The sequence below is a fragment of the Myxine glutinosa genome, chromosome 9 (assembly GCF_964187855.1).
Source record: "Myxine glutinosa chromosome 9, kmMyxGlut1.1, whole genome shotgun sequence".
NCBI classification, from domain to species: Eukaryota; Metazoa; Chordata; class Myxini; order Myxiniformes; family Myxinidae; genus Myxine; species Myxine glutinosa.
Genome location: NC_136269.1, coordinates 8,201,546 through 8,217,437, shown reverse-complemented (window position 1 = coordinate 8,217,437; position 15,892 = coordinate 8,201,546). Strand labels below are relative to the sequence as shown.

At 51.8% G+C, this 15,892-nt stretch overlaps 1 protein-coding gene across 1 annotated transcript in view; it reads left to right on the top strand.

Moving 5' to 3' along the window:
• The window catches only part of SPATA17 (spermatogenesis associated 17), a 47,457-nt gene that overhangs the window by 3,115 nt on the left and 28,450 nt on the right, over positions 1–15,892 (top strand). Inside the window, exons 2-5 of the mRNA XM_078785046.1 lie at positions 399–460; positions 2,192–2,355; positions 9,477–9,580; positions 11,943–12,066. Coding sequence (XP_078641172.1) covers positions 399–460; positions 2,192–2,355; positions 9,477–9,580; positions 11,943–12,066 — 454 coding nt within the window. The remainder of the gene's footprint in view (positions 1–398; positions 461–2,191; positions 2,356–9,476; positions 9,581–11,942; positions 12,067–15,892) is intronic.

Genomic DNA, 15,892 nt, shown 5'->3' with positions numbered 1-15,892 from the left:
TTGGCGTCAGGAAGGGCATCCGGCCATAAAAACATTGCCTCAAACAGGGAACCATGATTGTCATGGGGCCTGCAAGGCTAATCCCCGCTCTAGCGGGGAAAATGGCCTTAAAACGATCATTCATTCATTCATTCTTTTTTTTCTTTTTTCTTTTTTTATCGAGCAAGAATGCATTTGTGGGGCTCGTGTGAAAAAGGTCTGACTCAACCTGGGACTTAAACCCAAGGACCTCATCACTTACACGGTGATGTAGCACTGGTACGGTTCACCAGAGGACCTGGGTTTGATTCCCGTTATGGGCGCGTAACTTTCCCAGATATATCGATTGGTTTAATTTATAATCCTGTTCATTTATATAATTGTGTTATTTTACCCCCAGAGGTGTCTATATTTTATAGTGGGCATGGACATGCATTTGTTCCTCCATTGGAGGAAGACCCTGATCGTGATCAGGCCGTTGGTGCGCCTATGGTTAGCACTGAGTGCCCCGGAAGCATTCACAGAAAGAGTGGCAACAAAAAATTGGTCAACCACTTTTTTCAAATCTCTAAAATCCTCAATTTTCATCCGATTGACTTGAAATCTGAACAGGATTTACATATAAGCTTACTGAAACCAACCACCAACTATTTTTGAGGTCAACATAGGCCAAATTTCTAAAATTATCAATTTTCATCAGATTGACTTAAACTTTGAAGAAGATTTGCATATCAGGTCACTGGATTCTACCAGAAATAATTTTTGAGGTCAAAAGGATGCTCCACTGAGTGCCATTCTACTTTGTTCTGTTTTTCCAAGTGTTGCTCAATGAGTGATTTTTCATTTGTTTGTTTGTTGTTTTTTGTCATTTGACACCACTCCTTTCCTATGCCATCTCCAGGCGCTGCATAACTTAATTGCCGGGCACCGAATGGGGCCCGGAAATGACGCACGCTGAAAGGGAGTACTCAGTTTTCACTCCGGTTGTTTGTTTGTTTTCTTGTTTGTTTGTCCGGGCGATATCTCAACCATTCTTTGAGCTAGGAAGCTGAAATTTCGTCACAATAGTGAGCAACTGCTTTGACAAAAACTGTGTTTTTGTTTTTTGATTAATCAATTAATTGATTAGTCATTTAATTATTATCGATTAATTAAGTATTTATTTATTTCCTTTCTCATCTGGGCAATATCTCAGGCACCTTTTGAGCTAGGAAGCTGATATTTGGACATGACAATGAACAAGTGATTTAGCTGTAAAGGCTATTTTTGATTTATTGATTTATAAATGAATTGATGAATTATTCAATTATTTGATTAATGAGTTAATTAATTACTATTTTTTAAGTTACAGATTCGGATGAAATTGTGGTGGTTTAGATAATGTATTAGCCAATTGATTAATTATTTTGTGATTATTATTTATTTATTTTCATTATTAATCATTTATTTATTTTCTGTCTCATCTGGGCAATATCGCAGGCATCTTTTGAGCTAGGAAGCTGATATTTGGACATGACAGTGACCAAGTGTTGTGGCTACAAAGGATATTTTGGATTTATTGATTAATTATTTATTTATTAATCAATTAATTATTTAATTTTTCCGATTAATGACTTATTTAATTAATTTCCAACAAGTTACAGCTTCGGGTGAAGCACTGGTGGTTTAGGTATGCTATTAGCCAATTGATTAATGAAATATTTTATGATCATTATTTATTGATTTTAATTATGCATTTAATCAATCAATTACTGTGTACCTCTCCAACCCAATACAGTCTCTATGAGCTGCACAGCGGTATTGCCGGGGCGCCGAAGTCACCCCGGCAATGCCGCGCTGGAGGATATTTATTTATTTGGCATAGTGTACTTTGAATGCATCTATACTTGTTAATTTTTATTTTTTATATACATGGGCTAAGGCTCGTATATACATGGGCTAAATAATAGAGCCGACACACACACACACACACACACACACACACACACACACACACACACACACTGGGTACCAGCAACATCACAACAATTGTGCCACTTTTCTCACCGTACTCAGCGGGAGATTTCCTCAAGAGGAATTTCCTCCTCCCCATGGATGCCAACCGATGGGGATTGTCCGTGCTCTATCCTTTTCAAGTAAGGAAGCAGCACGGACCATTTTAAAAGTCTTTGGTATGACTTGAACCGGTCCAAACCGGATCTGTGGTTTTTAGGGTACACATCTCCTTACTGGATGGTCGTTGGTTCCCGACGGGAGCTCATCTGCCCTTTACCAGGTGATGTTTTTTGTGCTGGCAAAGTGTCACAGTCACCCTCCCCACTAGTAAAGCCAGTGATCAGTGTCAGTTTAGTCGTCGACAACCCGACCCTGTGGCAGGTAGCACTGGGTTACATGTTACCAGTGGCAGTCCCAAAAGACTGACCTGACCATAAATTATTGGTGTTGATTGTTTCAATAATTTATAATTATTTACCGCACAAAAGTTCACAAATTCTTTCCTTCCTCTTTTTTCCCACCTCTGGAACACTCACTTTTCTCTCACACTCTCTTCAATCCCACTCCTCCCTCCAGGTCTTTAAAACAGCTGTTCACCACCATCTGTTATCTTCCCCCATCCAAAACCTTGATCTTTTCTGCCCCTGTTAAAACGCCACAAATCCACCTCTTTCAATCTCTAACTTCTTTCCTGAAATTCCTTGTAGTGTTCATTTGCTTTATAACGTGTACCCCTCCCCTCCTCCCCCCAGCCTCTCCCTTCCACAGATCTCTATTCTCTACTGTTCCCTGTTCTCTTCTGTTGCTGTGCTTGTGTGCTTTCGTCTCTCTCTCCCCCTCTTGTCTCCCGCTCCCTTTATTGTATGTTTTATGTATCCGTGCATGTTTTCATGTTTAATGTGTTAGCTCTCACACGAGCCTTGATTCCGTATACAAAAAACTGCTTCTGCCTCTTTTATTTGTGTTACATGATAATATGTGAAGCAAAAATCAAACTCTTTCAATTTCAGAATTTATTTTATACACTTAAAGGTATCTGTGATATTAAATTGACTAACTATGACCTTAAATAGATTTATTGACCTTAAATGACCTTAAATATAAATTATTATCTACCTATATTGCACACTAACAACTTCCCACTAATGTTTAATGAGGAACAGCACCACAACAGTGAAAAGAACCCAAACTTTTGTGCAGTATTCTTTCTGTAACATTCTTGGATGTACACCCAAGGACAACATTTATACAGGTGGAACAATGAGCAAATATGCCGAAGTTGTAGCAGAAAGGTGGTGGCGTTCACCATGCAAAATGCACAGAATTTGCCTTTTAAAAGATCTGCCAATATCGAGTTGGGGAAAATGCAAAACCTTCAATGGCAAAATAGAAAGTCACCACAAAACACATGAGACGAGAGAAGGGAGTGCAGAACGCAGCGCACTGAAGGAGACAGGTGCACAGCGTGGACCATTGATGAAGACCAGAAAAAGCACGGGGCCCAGAACACTGCCTTGGGGAACTCCAGCCTGAACAGGAAGAGGAGATGAGAGAAACCCATTCAGGGCCACACGTTGACGACGACTAGAGAGGAAGTCCGCCAGCCATGCGTGGAGATTTCCATGGATACCAAAGGAGGAGAGTTTGGTGAGCAGAGCGGGGTGCCAGACCGTAAAAGTGAGCTTGAGTCGAGAGGGCGAATGTACGGGTTGAGAATGTACGGGTCTCCCTTCCCCCGCCCGGCAACGCCGGTACTGGACGGCGTCACAGGATCGGTGAGTCTCCAAAATCCGCTTCGTGCTGTTGCGAATATGCAGGACTATGTCCGATTGTTGTGCTGCAGACAATGAGAACTGCAACGTCATTGTTGATTGGCCCTCCCCTCCCCCTCCCTTTTCCCCCTCCCCCTCCCTTTTCCCCCTCCCCTCCCTTTTCCCCCTCCCCCTCCCTTTTCCCCCTCCCCTCCCTTTTCCCCCTCACCCTCCCTTTTCCCCCTCACCCTCACTTTTCCCCCTCCCCCTCCCTTTTCCCCCTCACCCTCCCTTTTCCCCCTCCCCCTCCCTTTTCCTCCCCCTCCCTTTTCCCTCTCCCCCTCCAATTTCCCCTCCCCCTCCCTTTCCCCCTCCCCCTCCATTTCCCCCCTCCCTTTCCCCTCCCCCACCCCCTCCCCCTCCCTTTAACCCCCCTCCCCCCCTTCCCCCCTCCCCCTCCCTTTTCCCCCACCCCCTCCCTTCCCCCCTCCCCCTCCCTTTCCCCCTCCCCCTCCCTTTCCCCCCTCCCCCTCCCTTCCCCCCTCCCCCTCCCTTTCCCCCCTCCCCCTCCCCCCTCCCCCCCCTCCCCCCCCCCCTCCCTTTCCCCCCACCCCCTCCCTTTCCCCCCTCCCTTTCCCCCCCCTTCCCCCTCCCCCACCCTTTCCCACCCCCTCCCCCCTCCCCCTCCCCCTCCCCCCCTCTCCCCCCTCCCCCTCCCCCCTCTCCCCCTCCACCCCCCTCTCCCCCTCCCCTTCCCCCCTCCCCCCTCCCCTCCCCCCTCTCCCCCCTCCCTCCCCCCCCCCCCCCCTCCCTCTCCCCCCTCCCCCTCCCCCATCTCCCCCCTCTCCCTCCCCATCTCCCCCCTCCCCCTCTCCCCCCTCCCCCCTCCCTTTCTCCCCCCTCCCCCCCCAACCCCCCCCTCCCCCCCTCCCCCCCTTCCCCCTCCCCCCCCTTCTCCCCTCTCCCCCCTTCCCCCCTCTTCTCCCCCTCTCCCCCTCCCCCCCTCTCTTCCCCTCTCCCCCTCCCCCCCTCTTCTCCCCTCTCCCCCTCCCCCCCTCTTCTCCCCTCTCCCCCTCCCCCCTCTTCTCCCCTCTCCCCTCCCCCCCTCTCTCCCCTCTCCCCCTCCCCCCTCTCCCCCCCCCTCCCCCCCCCCCTCCTCCCTCCCCCTCCCCCCTCTCCCCCTCCCCCACCCCCCTCTCCCCCTCCCCCTCCCCCCCTCGCCCCCTCCCCTTCCCCCCCTCCCCCCTCCCCCCTCCCCCCTCTTCCCCCTCCATCTCCCCCTCCCCCATCTCCCCCCCTCCCCCCCTCCCCCCCCCTCCCCCCTCCCTTCTCCCCCCTCCCCCCTCCCCCCTCCCTTCTCCCCCTCCCCCCTCCCCCCCTCTCCCCCTCCCCTTCCCCCCTCTCCCCCTCCCCCTCCCCCCTCTCCCCCCTCCCTCTCCCCCTCCCCCTCCCCCTCCCCCATCTCCCCCCTCCCCCTCTCCCCCCCCTCCCCCTCTCCCCCCTCCCCCCTCCCTTTCTCCCCCTCCCCCCTCCCCCCTCTTCCCCCTCCCCCCTCTCTCCCCTCTCCCCCTTCCCCCCTCTTCTCCCCTCTCCCCCTCCCCCCCTCTTCTCCCCCTCCCCCCCTCTTCTCCCCTCTCCCCCTCCCCCCCTCTTCTCCCCTCTCCCCTCCCCCCTCTTCTCCCCTCTCCCCCTCCCCCCCTCTTCTCCCCTCTCCCCCTCCCCCCCTCTTCTCCCCTCTCCCCCTCCCCCCCTCTTCTCCCCTCTCCCCCTCCCCCCCTCTTCTCCCCTCTCCCCCTCCCCCCTCTTCTCCCCTCTCCCCCTCCCCCCCCACTTCTCCCCTCTCCCCCTCCCCCCCTCTTCTCCCCTCTCCCCCTCCTCCCCTCTTCTCCCCTCTCCCCCTCCCCCCCTCTTCTCCCCTCTCTTCTCCCCTCTCTTCTCCCCTCTCCCCCTCTTCTCCCCTCTCCCCCTCCCCCTTCTTCTCCCTCTCCCCCTCCCCCCTCTTCTCCCCTCTCCCCCTCCCCCCCTCTTCTCCCCTCTCCCCTCCCCCCTTCTACTCCCCTCTCCCCCTCCCCCTTCTTCTCCCCTCTCCCTCCCCCCTCTTCTCCCCCCCTCTCCCCCTCCCCACCTCTTCTCCCCCCCCTCCCCTCTTCTCCCCCCCTCCCCTCTTCTCCCCCCCTCCCCTCTTCTCTCCCCCTCCCCTCTTCTCTCCCCCTCTTCTCCCCTCTCCCCCTCTTCTCCCCTCTCCCCCTCCCCCCCTCTTCTCCCCCCCTCCCCCCTCTTCTCCCCCCCTCTTCTCCCCTCTCCTCCTCCTCCCCCCCTCTTCTCCCCTCTCCCCCTCTCCCCTCCCCCCCTCTTCTCCCCTCTCCCCCTCCCCCACTCTTCTCCCCTCTCCCCCTCCCCCCCTCTTCTCCCCTCTCCCCCTCCCCCCTCCCCCCTCCCCCCCTCCCCCCCTCTCCCCCTCTTCTCCCCTCTCCCCCTCTTCTCCCCTCTCCCCCTCCTCCTCCCACTCTTCTCCCCCTCCCACTCTTCTCCCCCCTCCCCCTCTCCCCCTCTTCTCCCCTCTCCCCCTCCTCCTCCCACTCTTCTCCCCCTCCCACTCTTCTGCCCCTCCCACTCTTCTCCCCCTCCCACTCTTCTCCCCCTCCCACTCTTCTCCCCCTCCCCCTCCCCCTCCCCCCTCCCCCTTCCCCCCTCCCCCTCCCTTTCTCCCCCCCTCCCCCTCCCTTTCTCCCCCCCTCCCCCCTCCCCCCTCTCCCCCTCCCATCCCTCACCCTCCCCATCCCCTCTCACCCTCCCCATCCCCTCTCACCCTCCCCCCTCTTCTCCCCTCTCCCCCTCCCCCCTTCTTCTCCCCTCTCCCCCTCCCCCCCTCTTCTCCCCTCTCCCCCTCCCCCCCTCTTCTCCCCTCTCCCCCTCCCCCCTCTTCTCCCCTCTCCCCCTCCCCCCCTCTTCTCCCCTCTCCCTCTCCCCCTCCCCCCTTCTACTCCCCTCTCCCCCTCCCCCTTCTTCTCCCCTCTCCCCTCCCCCCTCTTCTCCCCCCCTCTCCCCCTCCCCACCTCTTCTCCCCTCCCCACCTCTTCTCCCCCCCTCCCCTCTTCTCCCCCCCTCCCCTCTTCTCTCCCCCTCTTCTCCCCTCTCCCCTCCTCTCCCCTCTCCCCCTCCCCCCTCTTCTCCCCCCCCTCCCCCCCTCTTCTCCCCCCATCCCCCCTCTTCTCCCCCCTCCCCCCTCTTCTCCCCCCCTCCCCCCTCTTCTCCCCCCCTCCCCCCCTCTTCTCCCCCCCTCCCCCCCTCTTCTCCCCCCCTCCCCCCCTCTTCTCCCCCCTCCCCCCTCTTCTCCCCCCTCCCCCCCTCTTCTCCCCCCCTCTTCTCCCCTCTCCTCCTCCTCCCCCCCTCTTCTCCCCTCTCCCCCTCTCCCTCCCCCCTCTTCTCCCCTCTCCCCCTCTTCTCCCCTCTCCCCCTCCCCCCCTCTTCTCCCCCTCTCCCCCTCCCCCTTCTTCTCCCCTCTCCCCTCCCCCCTCTTCTCCCCCCCTCTCCCCCCTCCCCACCTCTTCTCCCCTCCCCACCTCTTCTCCCCCCCTCCCCTCTTCTCCCCCCCTCCCCTCTTCTCTCCCCCTCTTCTCCCCTCTCCCCCTCCTCTCCCCTCTCCCCCTCCCCCCTCTTCTCCCCCCCCCTCCCCCCCTCTTCTCCCCCCATCCCCCCTCTTCTCCCCCCTCCCCCCTCTTCTCCCCCCCTCCCCCCTCTTCTCCCCCCCCCCTCTTCTCCCCCCCTCCCCCCCTCTTCTCCCCCCTCCCCCCCTCTTCTCCCCCCTCCCCCCTCTTCTCCCCCCCTCCCCCCCTCTTCTCCCCCCCTTCTCTCCCCTCTCCTCCTCCTCCCCCCCCTCTTCTCCCCTCTCCCCCTCTCCCCTCCCCCCTCTTCTCCCCTCTCCCCCTCTTCTCCCCTCTCCCCCTCCCCCCCTCTTCTCCCCTCTCCCCCTCCCCCACTCTTCTCCCCTCTCCCCCTCCCCCCCTCTCCCCCTCCCCCCCTCTTCTCCCCTCTCCCCCTCCCCCCCTCTCCCCCTCTCCCCCTCTTCTCCCCTCTCCCCCTCTTCTCCCCTCTCCCCCTCCTCCTCCCACTCTTCTCCCCCTCCCACTCTTCTCCCCCTCCCCCCTCCCACCTCTTCTCCCCCTCCCCTCCCACTCTTCTCCCCCTCCCCCTCCCACTCTTCTCCCCCTCCTCCTCCCACTCTTCTCCCCCTCCCCCTCCCACTCTTCTCCCCCTCCCCCTCCCACTCTTCTCCCCCTCCCCCTCCCACTCTTCTCCCCCTCCCCCTCCCAGTCTTCTCCCCCTCCCCCTCCCAGTCTTCTCCCCCTCCCACTCTTCTCCCCCTCCCCCTCCCACTCTTCTCCCCCTCCCCCTCCCACTCTTCTCCCCCTCCCACTCTTCTCCCCCTCCCACTCTTCTCCCCCTCCCACTCTTCTCCCCCTCCCCCTCCCACTCTTCTCCCCCTCCCCTCCCACTCTTCTCCCCCTCCCCCTCCCACTCTTCTCCCCCTCCCCCTCCCCCTCCCACTCTTCTCCCCCTCCCACTCTTCTCCCCCTCCCCCTCCCACTCTTCTCCCCCTCCCCCTCCCACTCTTCTCCCCCTCCCCCTCCCACTCTTCTCCCCCTCCCCCTCCCACTCTTCTCCCCCTCCCCCTCCCACTCTTCTCCCCCTCCCACTCTTCTCCCCCTCCCCCTCCCACTCTTCTCCCCCTCCCCCTCCCACTCTTCTCCCCCTCCTTCCCCTCCCCCGCCCAGCAATGCCGGGTACTTCTGCTAGTAATGTTACAAATGAGTAGTTAACCTTGCAAACTGTAGGAGTTTTGGGAGGGGGTTAATCTCATAACTTGAGCTAACTTTGTAAATGCGAGGCAACTTGAGCGAACATACCAGACTCGGTGTTGTAATACTAATAGTGCATCCACTCCGAGTCTACGAGATTGGCGGTTCCAACCCCAGGCGAGTCGTACCAAAGACTTTTAAAATGGTATCTGCTGTTTCCTTGCTTGACGCTCAGCTTTTAAAAGGATAAGAGCACAGCCAATCTCTCTTGGTTGGCATCCATGCGGACGAGAACATTTCTCCTTCAGAAATACCCTGCTGAGTGCGGTGAAAACGGCGGTTCCCTTGCTGGGAGTCGTGGGCCCGTGGCGGTGCCCATAGTGGATGTTTGTCTCGTCTGATGTCAATCCTGTGTTGTCTTGTGTATTCTTCTGTATGTCCATGTGGGTGAGGTAGGTCCACTATGAGACTTAGTTACTGTAAAAAAAAAAATACACAAACTTTGAAGATACCATTTTAGAGGAGTCTTCTTCTTCGTTCGAATGCAGCACAAGGCTGCTGCGTATCATCATTGTGTGAGGGCATGGCTGTGCCCTCTGGGGGTTAGGGCAGGAATTTGGCCATCCATGGCGGTGGCGATAGCTCGCCTCCTCTTTGTGAAGGACACTGTGGGGTTTTTAACGCCCACAAACGAATGCTGGCAGGCGTGACACCCGTTTAACATCCGTCCAAGGGATGGCACACTCAATGATGAATCACTGGCTGTGAAAGACCGGAATGGTAGTTTATAGCTGGGTAGGGATTCATACCCAGGCTAGACGGCTCTTTAGGCGAGTGTGCGTACCTCGAGGGAGTCTAGGCCATCCTATGAGCCCTTTAGAAAAATGAACTCATTTGATTTAATTAATTTAATATTTTATCAAACCACTAACATTCCCATATTTTGTGACAGATCCAGAAGATTTGGAGAGGCTACTACATTCGCAACTACGTACATAACTATTATGCACGTAAAAGTTATCTTGAAACTCTGGTGGTCACAAATCAAATAACCAGGTGGGTAACACTTTTGATTTTGTTTGTGATGTTAATTAATAAAATTGCGAAAAGCAAATTATATCCTCCTTGTGGCCATCTACTTATTATATATGCACGTAGGGGGAGAGGTAATGGGTAGGTTGAGGGAGGTCTGACCATGTGTTTGAGGGATTGGGGGCTGGTGAGCTGGGGATCATGTTAAAAGTTTCTGCCATATCTGCATACGTAATAAATGTACGCCCCATTTCTGTGAAATTCTGTACATCTCCATAATACACAGAGATAATTTATTTTAGGAGTGAAGCATCGTTCTTTTTTACCATGCGTGCTTGCTTGGCGATTAAAGATATTGATTTGGTGATGAAATATTACATTTAGCCAAAGCAATGTTCGAACTTGTTTGGCACCCATATTAATTTATTCTGTTAATATTATATTGAGTTGTTGAGTTGTATTAAGCTTTGACAAAAACCCCGAAGTTGTCCTAGGGATTTGAAGGTTACTTGAATTTTGCATCCTGTTCTGTAACATTTGAATATCCCTTATGACTTGCACGTGTTGAATTTGTTTAAATTTGACCGATAGATGTTTTGGAATACACATTATATTCTTATCCAAATTTGGTGGAAAAAAAAAAATTCAATTGGCAACATAGAAATGTGCTGTTTGTACAATCAAATAATGTTCCTTCTCCCAAAGGGGGGTTTATAACAGTAATCTTTGGCTCATGGTGGAGCTTGTACTTACAGTATATCACTTGCAGGACAAAGAATATATCAGTGTACTTTTAAATGGATTACAAAGACATTAGTAGACGAATGGTTATCGGTTCACCAGGAAAGAAATTGCAGCAACGTGCAATAATGTGAGGTTTGGTGTTATCAGGGGCCCTTGCGAGTTTGTCTTCTGACCCTAGTAAATTCAGATACTGTGAGACCACCTTTAGAGGCCATTTTCCCCCGCAGAGCAGGGGTTGGCCTTTTTTGAAGCAATGTTGTATGGCCGGATGCCCTTCCTGCCGCCAACCCTGTTAGTCGCCTATTGCGACACACAGGGAATTGCCAGTGAACTGGTACTCAATTTGCCGACCTCGGAAGGATGACAGGCATAGTCAACCCCCCTGGCATTAATTGAGTGATCGACCAGGATTCAAACCCAGGATCCTGGGATCGCAAGCCGGCACCCTAACCGCTAAGCCATCTTGGAAGGACGACAGGTTGAGTCAACCCCCCTGGCGTTAATTGAGCGATCGACCAGGATTCGAACCCAGGATCCTCGAATCCAAAGCTGGCACCCTAACCGCTAAGCCATCTTGGAAGGATGACAGGCTGAGTCAACCCCCCTGGTGTTAATTGAGCAATCGACCAGGATTCGAACCCAGGATCCTCGAATCCAAAGCTGGCACCCTAACCGCTAAGCCATCTTGGAAGGATGACAGGCTGAGTCAACCCCCCTGGCGTTAATTGAGCGATCGACCAGGATTCGAACCCAGGATCCTCGAATCCAAAGCTGGCACCCTAACCGCTAAGCCATCTTGGAAGGATGACAGGCTGAGTCAACCCCCCTGGCGTTAATTGAGCGATCGACCAGGATTCGAACCCAGGATCCTCGAATCCAAAGCTGGCACCCTAACCGCTAAGCCATCTTGGAAGGATGACAGGCTGAGTCAACCCCCCTGGCGTTAATTGAGCGATCGACCAGGATTCGAACCCAGGATCCTCGAATCCAAAGCTGGCACCCTAACCGCTAAGCCATCTTGGAAGGATGACAGGCTGAGTCAACCCCCCTGGTGTTAATTGAGCGATCGACCAGGATTCAAACCCAGATCCGAGGATCCCAAGCCAGCACCCTAATCCGCTAAGCCATCTTGGAAGGACGACAGGCTGAGTCAACCCCCCTGGCGTTAATTGAGCGATCGACCAGGATTCAAACCCAGGATCCGAGGATCCCAAGCCAGCACCCTAATCCGCTAAGCCATCTTGGAAGGATGACAGGCTGAGTCAACCCCCCTGGCGTTAATTGAGTGATCGACCAGGATTCGAACCCAGGATCGTAGGATCCCAAGCTGCACCCTAACCGCTAAACCAACACCAGGCTTCTAAATTCAGATACTGTACCTGACCTTATTAAGATATACTATACTTTGGCCAATAAAAGGTGTTTTTTTTTTGTTTGTTTTTTGTTTTTGTTTTTTTACTTTGGCCAGATAATCTGAAGGCCAAGGAAGAATCCGATTTGGAATTAGTCCAAGGTACTAATTAATACACAATGGCCCATTATCTTTCAAAATGTGGTTGACTGTATGATGTTTTGAAAAGGTGGCGTTATTGTCTTTTTTAAATAATTTAAGAAATATAGAACTCTTCCTACTCCTCCAAAGGATCCAGCTGAAAGAAATTGTCGATAGCCAGGCACGTGAGCAGGACCAACGGTTCCGGGAGTCTGAGGAGCGGCGCATGGATCGCTTGGCATGTAGAACCCATTACCTCGTGGGCACACGGCATGTGAGTGCGCGGCGAGGCGCGTGCAAGGCCCTATATCTCAAGTATACACTCACTCTCGACCACTCCACATGTCTTTGTGATATACGATGGCGTTTTCCATTCTGCAAACACCTTCAGGATTTTAATTAGCTCATTACAGGATATTGTTTGCCTAATCAAGTATAGGACTCCAAAGGTATCCGGTATGTAGCATAACGTGGTATGTCTTGAGAAATGAATAGGCAGTGGATTTAATTAACTGGCATATCTCAGCAGTTCAGAGTCCATTTCCATTATAATTGATAGAGTGAAGTTTTATTGAGCCAAGCTGAACCGCTATGAAACGAACCGGGTTTTTTTTTTCTTCTGGAATTAATTTCAGGTCAAAAAGTCTGTTCTTTTTATCGCTTGGTTCTGAGGGTTTTGCCAACATTATTTATGTTTCTTGTAATTGACAAACGTATAAAATATATTTGGCATCACGATGTTATATTTTGCCCATTGGTTGAAGGTCATTACATTTTGTGTGGTTTAATTTATTTGCTATTTAATCAATGAACTGGGACCTAGGTAATGAAAAAGTAAATTTCCTGCCTGTCACAAACTATTTCTTGTATATTCTTGTTATTATTATTATTATTAGTATGATTATTATTATTATTATTATTATCATCATTATATAATTTCACATTTAGTTGAAGTTGAAACAAACTGGAAAAGATCTTTATGTGGTTAAGTTCATAGCTCATTTTTGGGGAGTATTGCTTGGATAAAACTATGTGTTAAGCCTCAATTTCAGATACAGCTATAATTCCGCAGCTGGAGAAAAACAAACGTAGCTCGTAATCAATCGGCAAACTCACACATACTGGATTGCTATAAACCACTTCTGCGACGTGGTTTTAATAGTTTTTGGGTGCAAAAACCTTTACATCAAAAGCATTCCAATGAAAAAGAATGCATTTATTGGAATTGTTTTTATTTTTATTTTTTAATAACTAAAAGAAAACTCATAATCATACATGAATATAAAGCATCCAATTTACAGTGCCTTCAGAAAGTATTCACACCCCTTGACTTTTTTTTCACATTTTGTTGTTACAGCCTGAATATGAAATGGATTAAATTGAGATTTGTTTTGTCACTGATCAACCAACACATGATACCCCATAATGTCAAGGTGGAATTATTTTTTCCAGAAATTGTTACAAATTAATTTAAAATGAAAGCTGAAATGTATTGCTTCAATAAGTATTCAACGCCTTGGCTATGACACTCCAAATTGAGATCAGGTGCATCTAATTTCCTTTGATCATCCTTAAGATGTTTCTACAACTTGATTGGAGTCCAACTGTGGCCAATTCAATTGATTGGACATGATTTCTAAATCAACACACCTTTCCACTTAAGGTCCCACAATTGATAGTGCATGTCAGAGCAGAAACTCCACCAAGGAATTGTCCATAGAACTCCAAGGTCGAATTATGAGGAGGGCTGAGATCTGGGGAAGGGTATAAAACAATTTCTAGAGTGTTGAAAGTTCCCAAGAGCGCAGGGGGCTCCATCATTAGGAAATGGAAAGAATAAGGAAATACCCAGACTCTTCCGAGAGCTGGCCGTCCGACCAAACTGAGCAACCGGGCAAGAAGGACCTTGGTCAGGGAGGTGACTGTTACATATTTATGTGAAGGTATATGGATTACCATTCAGGTCTTTGCTTATCCGTGTGTAGTATATTAAGGGTTGTTGTGATTGGAGGGTCAGGAGCCCTTCTGAACAAGTGGCCGGAAACGGAAGTGACCGAGACGGAAGGAAAAAGACACGAGGAGAAAAGGACGAGTATTATTCTTCCTCGCCCCGCTCCGACAAAAGGTGGGATCGACCTTGCGCTGCGTGGAAAAGCGGCGTTCCGAAGCCTGTCTGGCGAGAGGAATCACCGGGACGTGTACCTGCCCGGTGGAGACGTCAAGTTGACGTGGGGCCGTGCATCGACTCCGCGTCTGGCATCGTTCGCGGCACCGTCTAAACAGACGCGTGCGGGTCGCACGTTGGGGCCTAACGCGCCTTGCAAGCGGCGTGGGGTTTGGCTTGCTCTACCGTACCCGCTTCGCGTGGCCACGAGGGGCTGCAGCCACGGTGCCTGGTACGATACCTGCCCGGTGGAGAAACGTCCACCCGGGGTTCGTTCAACCGCCCGAGTGCGGAGACGCCGACCAGTATCTTGGTCAGGAGGGGCCCAGAGACATTGTGAGGAGCAGAGACCGAAAGGGGGTTGTGAGTACTCACCGGGACACACATATATAAGATGGCCATCTTACTCATAGGGAAGTGTTTGTGAATTGGGAATTGTTGATGGTTGTGTATTGTTGATTGCTCGGGGAAAATCTCCGTGGTTGTGTCATTGAAATTGTATGGTATCATTACCATTGGAAATATATCCTTGAACATTAGTTGTCTCCTGGGTGAAATTCATATGGATTGCGTGGCGAAAGCGCATATATAATACAGCTTGCTGGCGGAGTTCCTCTCACGGTCCGGGGGTCACCGAGACCAGGTATTCACCGAGGGGACCACGTAACAGAATTGGGGGCTCGTCCGGGATTTAAAATTGTATAAAATAATAAAATAATAATTTTTTTTATTAATTAAAATTTATTAATTAATTATTAATTGGTAAAAAAAAATTTGAGAAATTGGGGTAAAGTCTTGGGTGAAGGTTAACAGGTGTTAACGATAGGCACCATGGCGTTTGTGGCACAGAACTTTGGGGTAACCCCGAGTGAGGCACAGTTCCGAGCGTTGCTAAAGTCGGACCTCTTGAAATTGGCCAAACATTTTAACTTGGAGGTCCGAACTAATTTGAGGAAGGCAGAGTTGCAGGCCACGGTGATACAATCTATGGTGGGATTAGGAACATGGGACGAGTTAGCCTGGGAGTGGCTACCCGAAGAACCAGAAGACGTTGAGCTCCGGAAACTGGAGTTGCAATTACGGAGCCAGGAACGGATCAAAGAAGAAGAAAGGAAAGCAGAAAAGGAAAGAGCAGAAGAAGAAAGGAAAGCAGAAAAGGAAAGAGCAGAAGAAGAAAGGAAAGCAGAAAAGGAAAGAGCAGAAGAGGAAAGGAAAGCAGAAGAGAGGAGAGAAGAGAAGCAAGCAGAGGAAAGGAGAGTGGAACGAGAACTCCAGGAAAGGTTAGAAGGGAGAAAAGCGGAGGAGAGGAGAGCTGCAAGGGACCTCGAAGCAGAGGAGAGAAAAGCGGAAAGGGAATTAAAGGAACGTGACATGGAGCTTCAGCAAGAAATCAAATTCAAGGAGCTGGAGTTAATGAGAGAACGGGGAGAGGCACCACCCTTGCTGACGGGGTCGACACCTAACCAGAAAACCTGGGATGTGGGCAGACATGTGAGGCTGGTTCCACCGTTCAGTGAAAAAGAAGTCGCGAAATTTTTCCCACACTTTGAGAAAGTGGCTCGACAATTAAACTGGCCGGAGGAGGCCTGGACCATACTCGTGCAAAGTGTGCTGGTGGGGAAAGCTCAGGAAATTTATTCGGCGCTACCAATGGACCAATGTGCAGATTATGAGGTACTGAAGAAGCACATCCTCAAGGCCTATGAGTGGGTTCTGGAAGCTTACAGGCAAAAATTCAGGAATGCCAGGAAGAGGGAGAGTGAGACCCATGTGGAGTTTGCCAGAGTGAAAGAAAACATGTTTGATCGGTGGTGTGAGTCAAAAGGAGTCGGGAAAGACTTCGAGACATTGCGGGACTTGATCCTGGTGGAGGAATTCCAGCAGGGTGTCCACGAGGACATCAAAGTGTACCTGCAGGAAAAGAAAGTACCAAAGT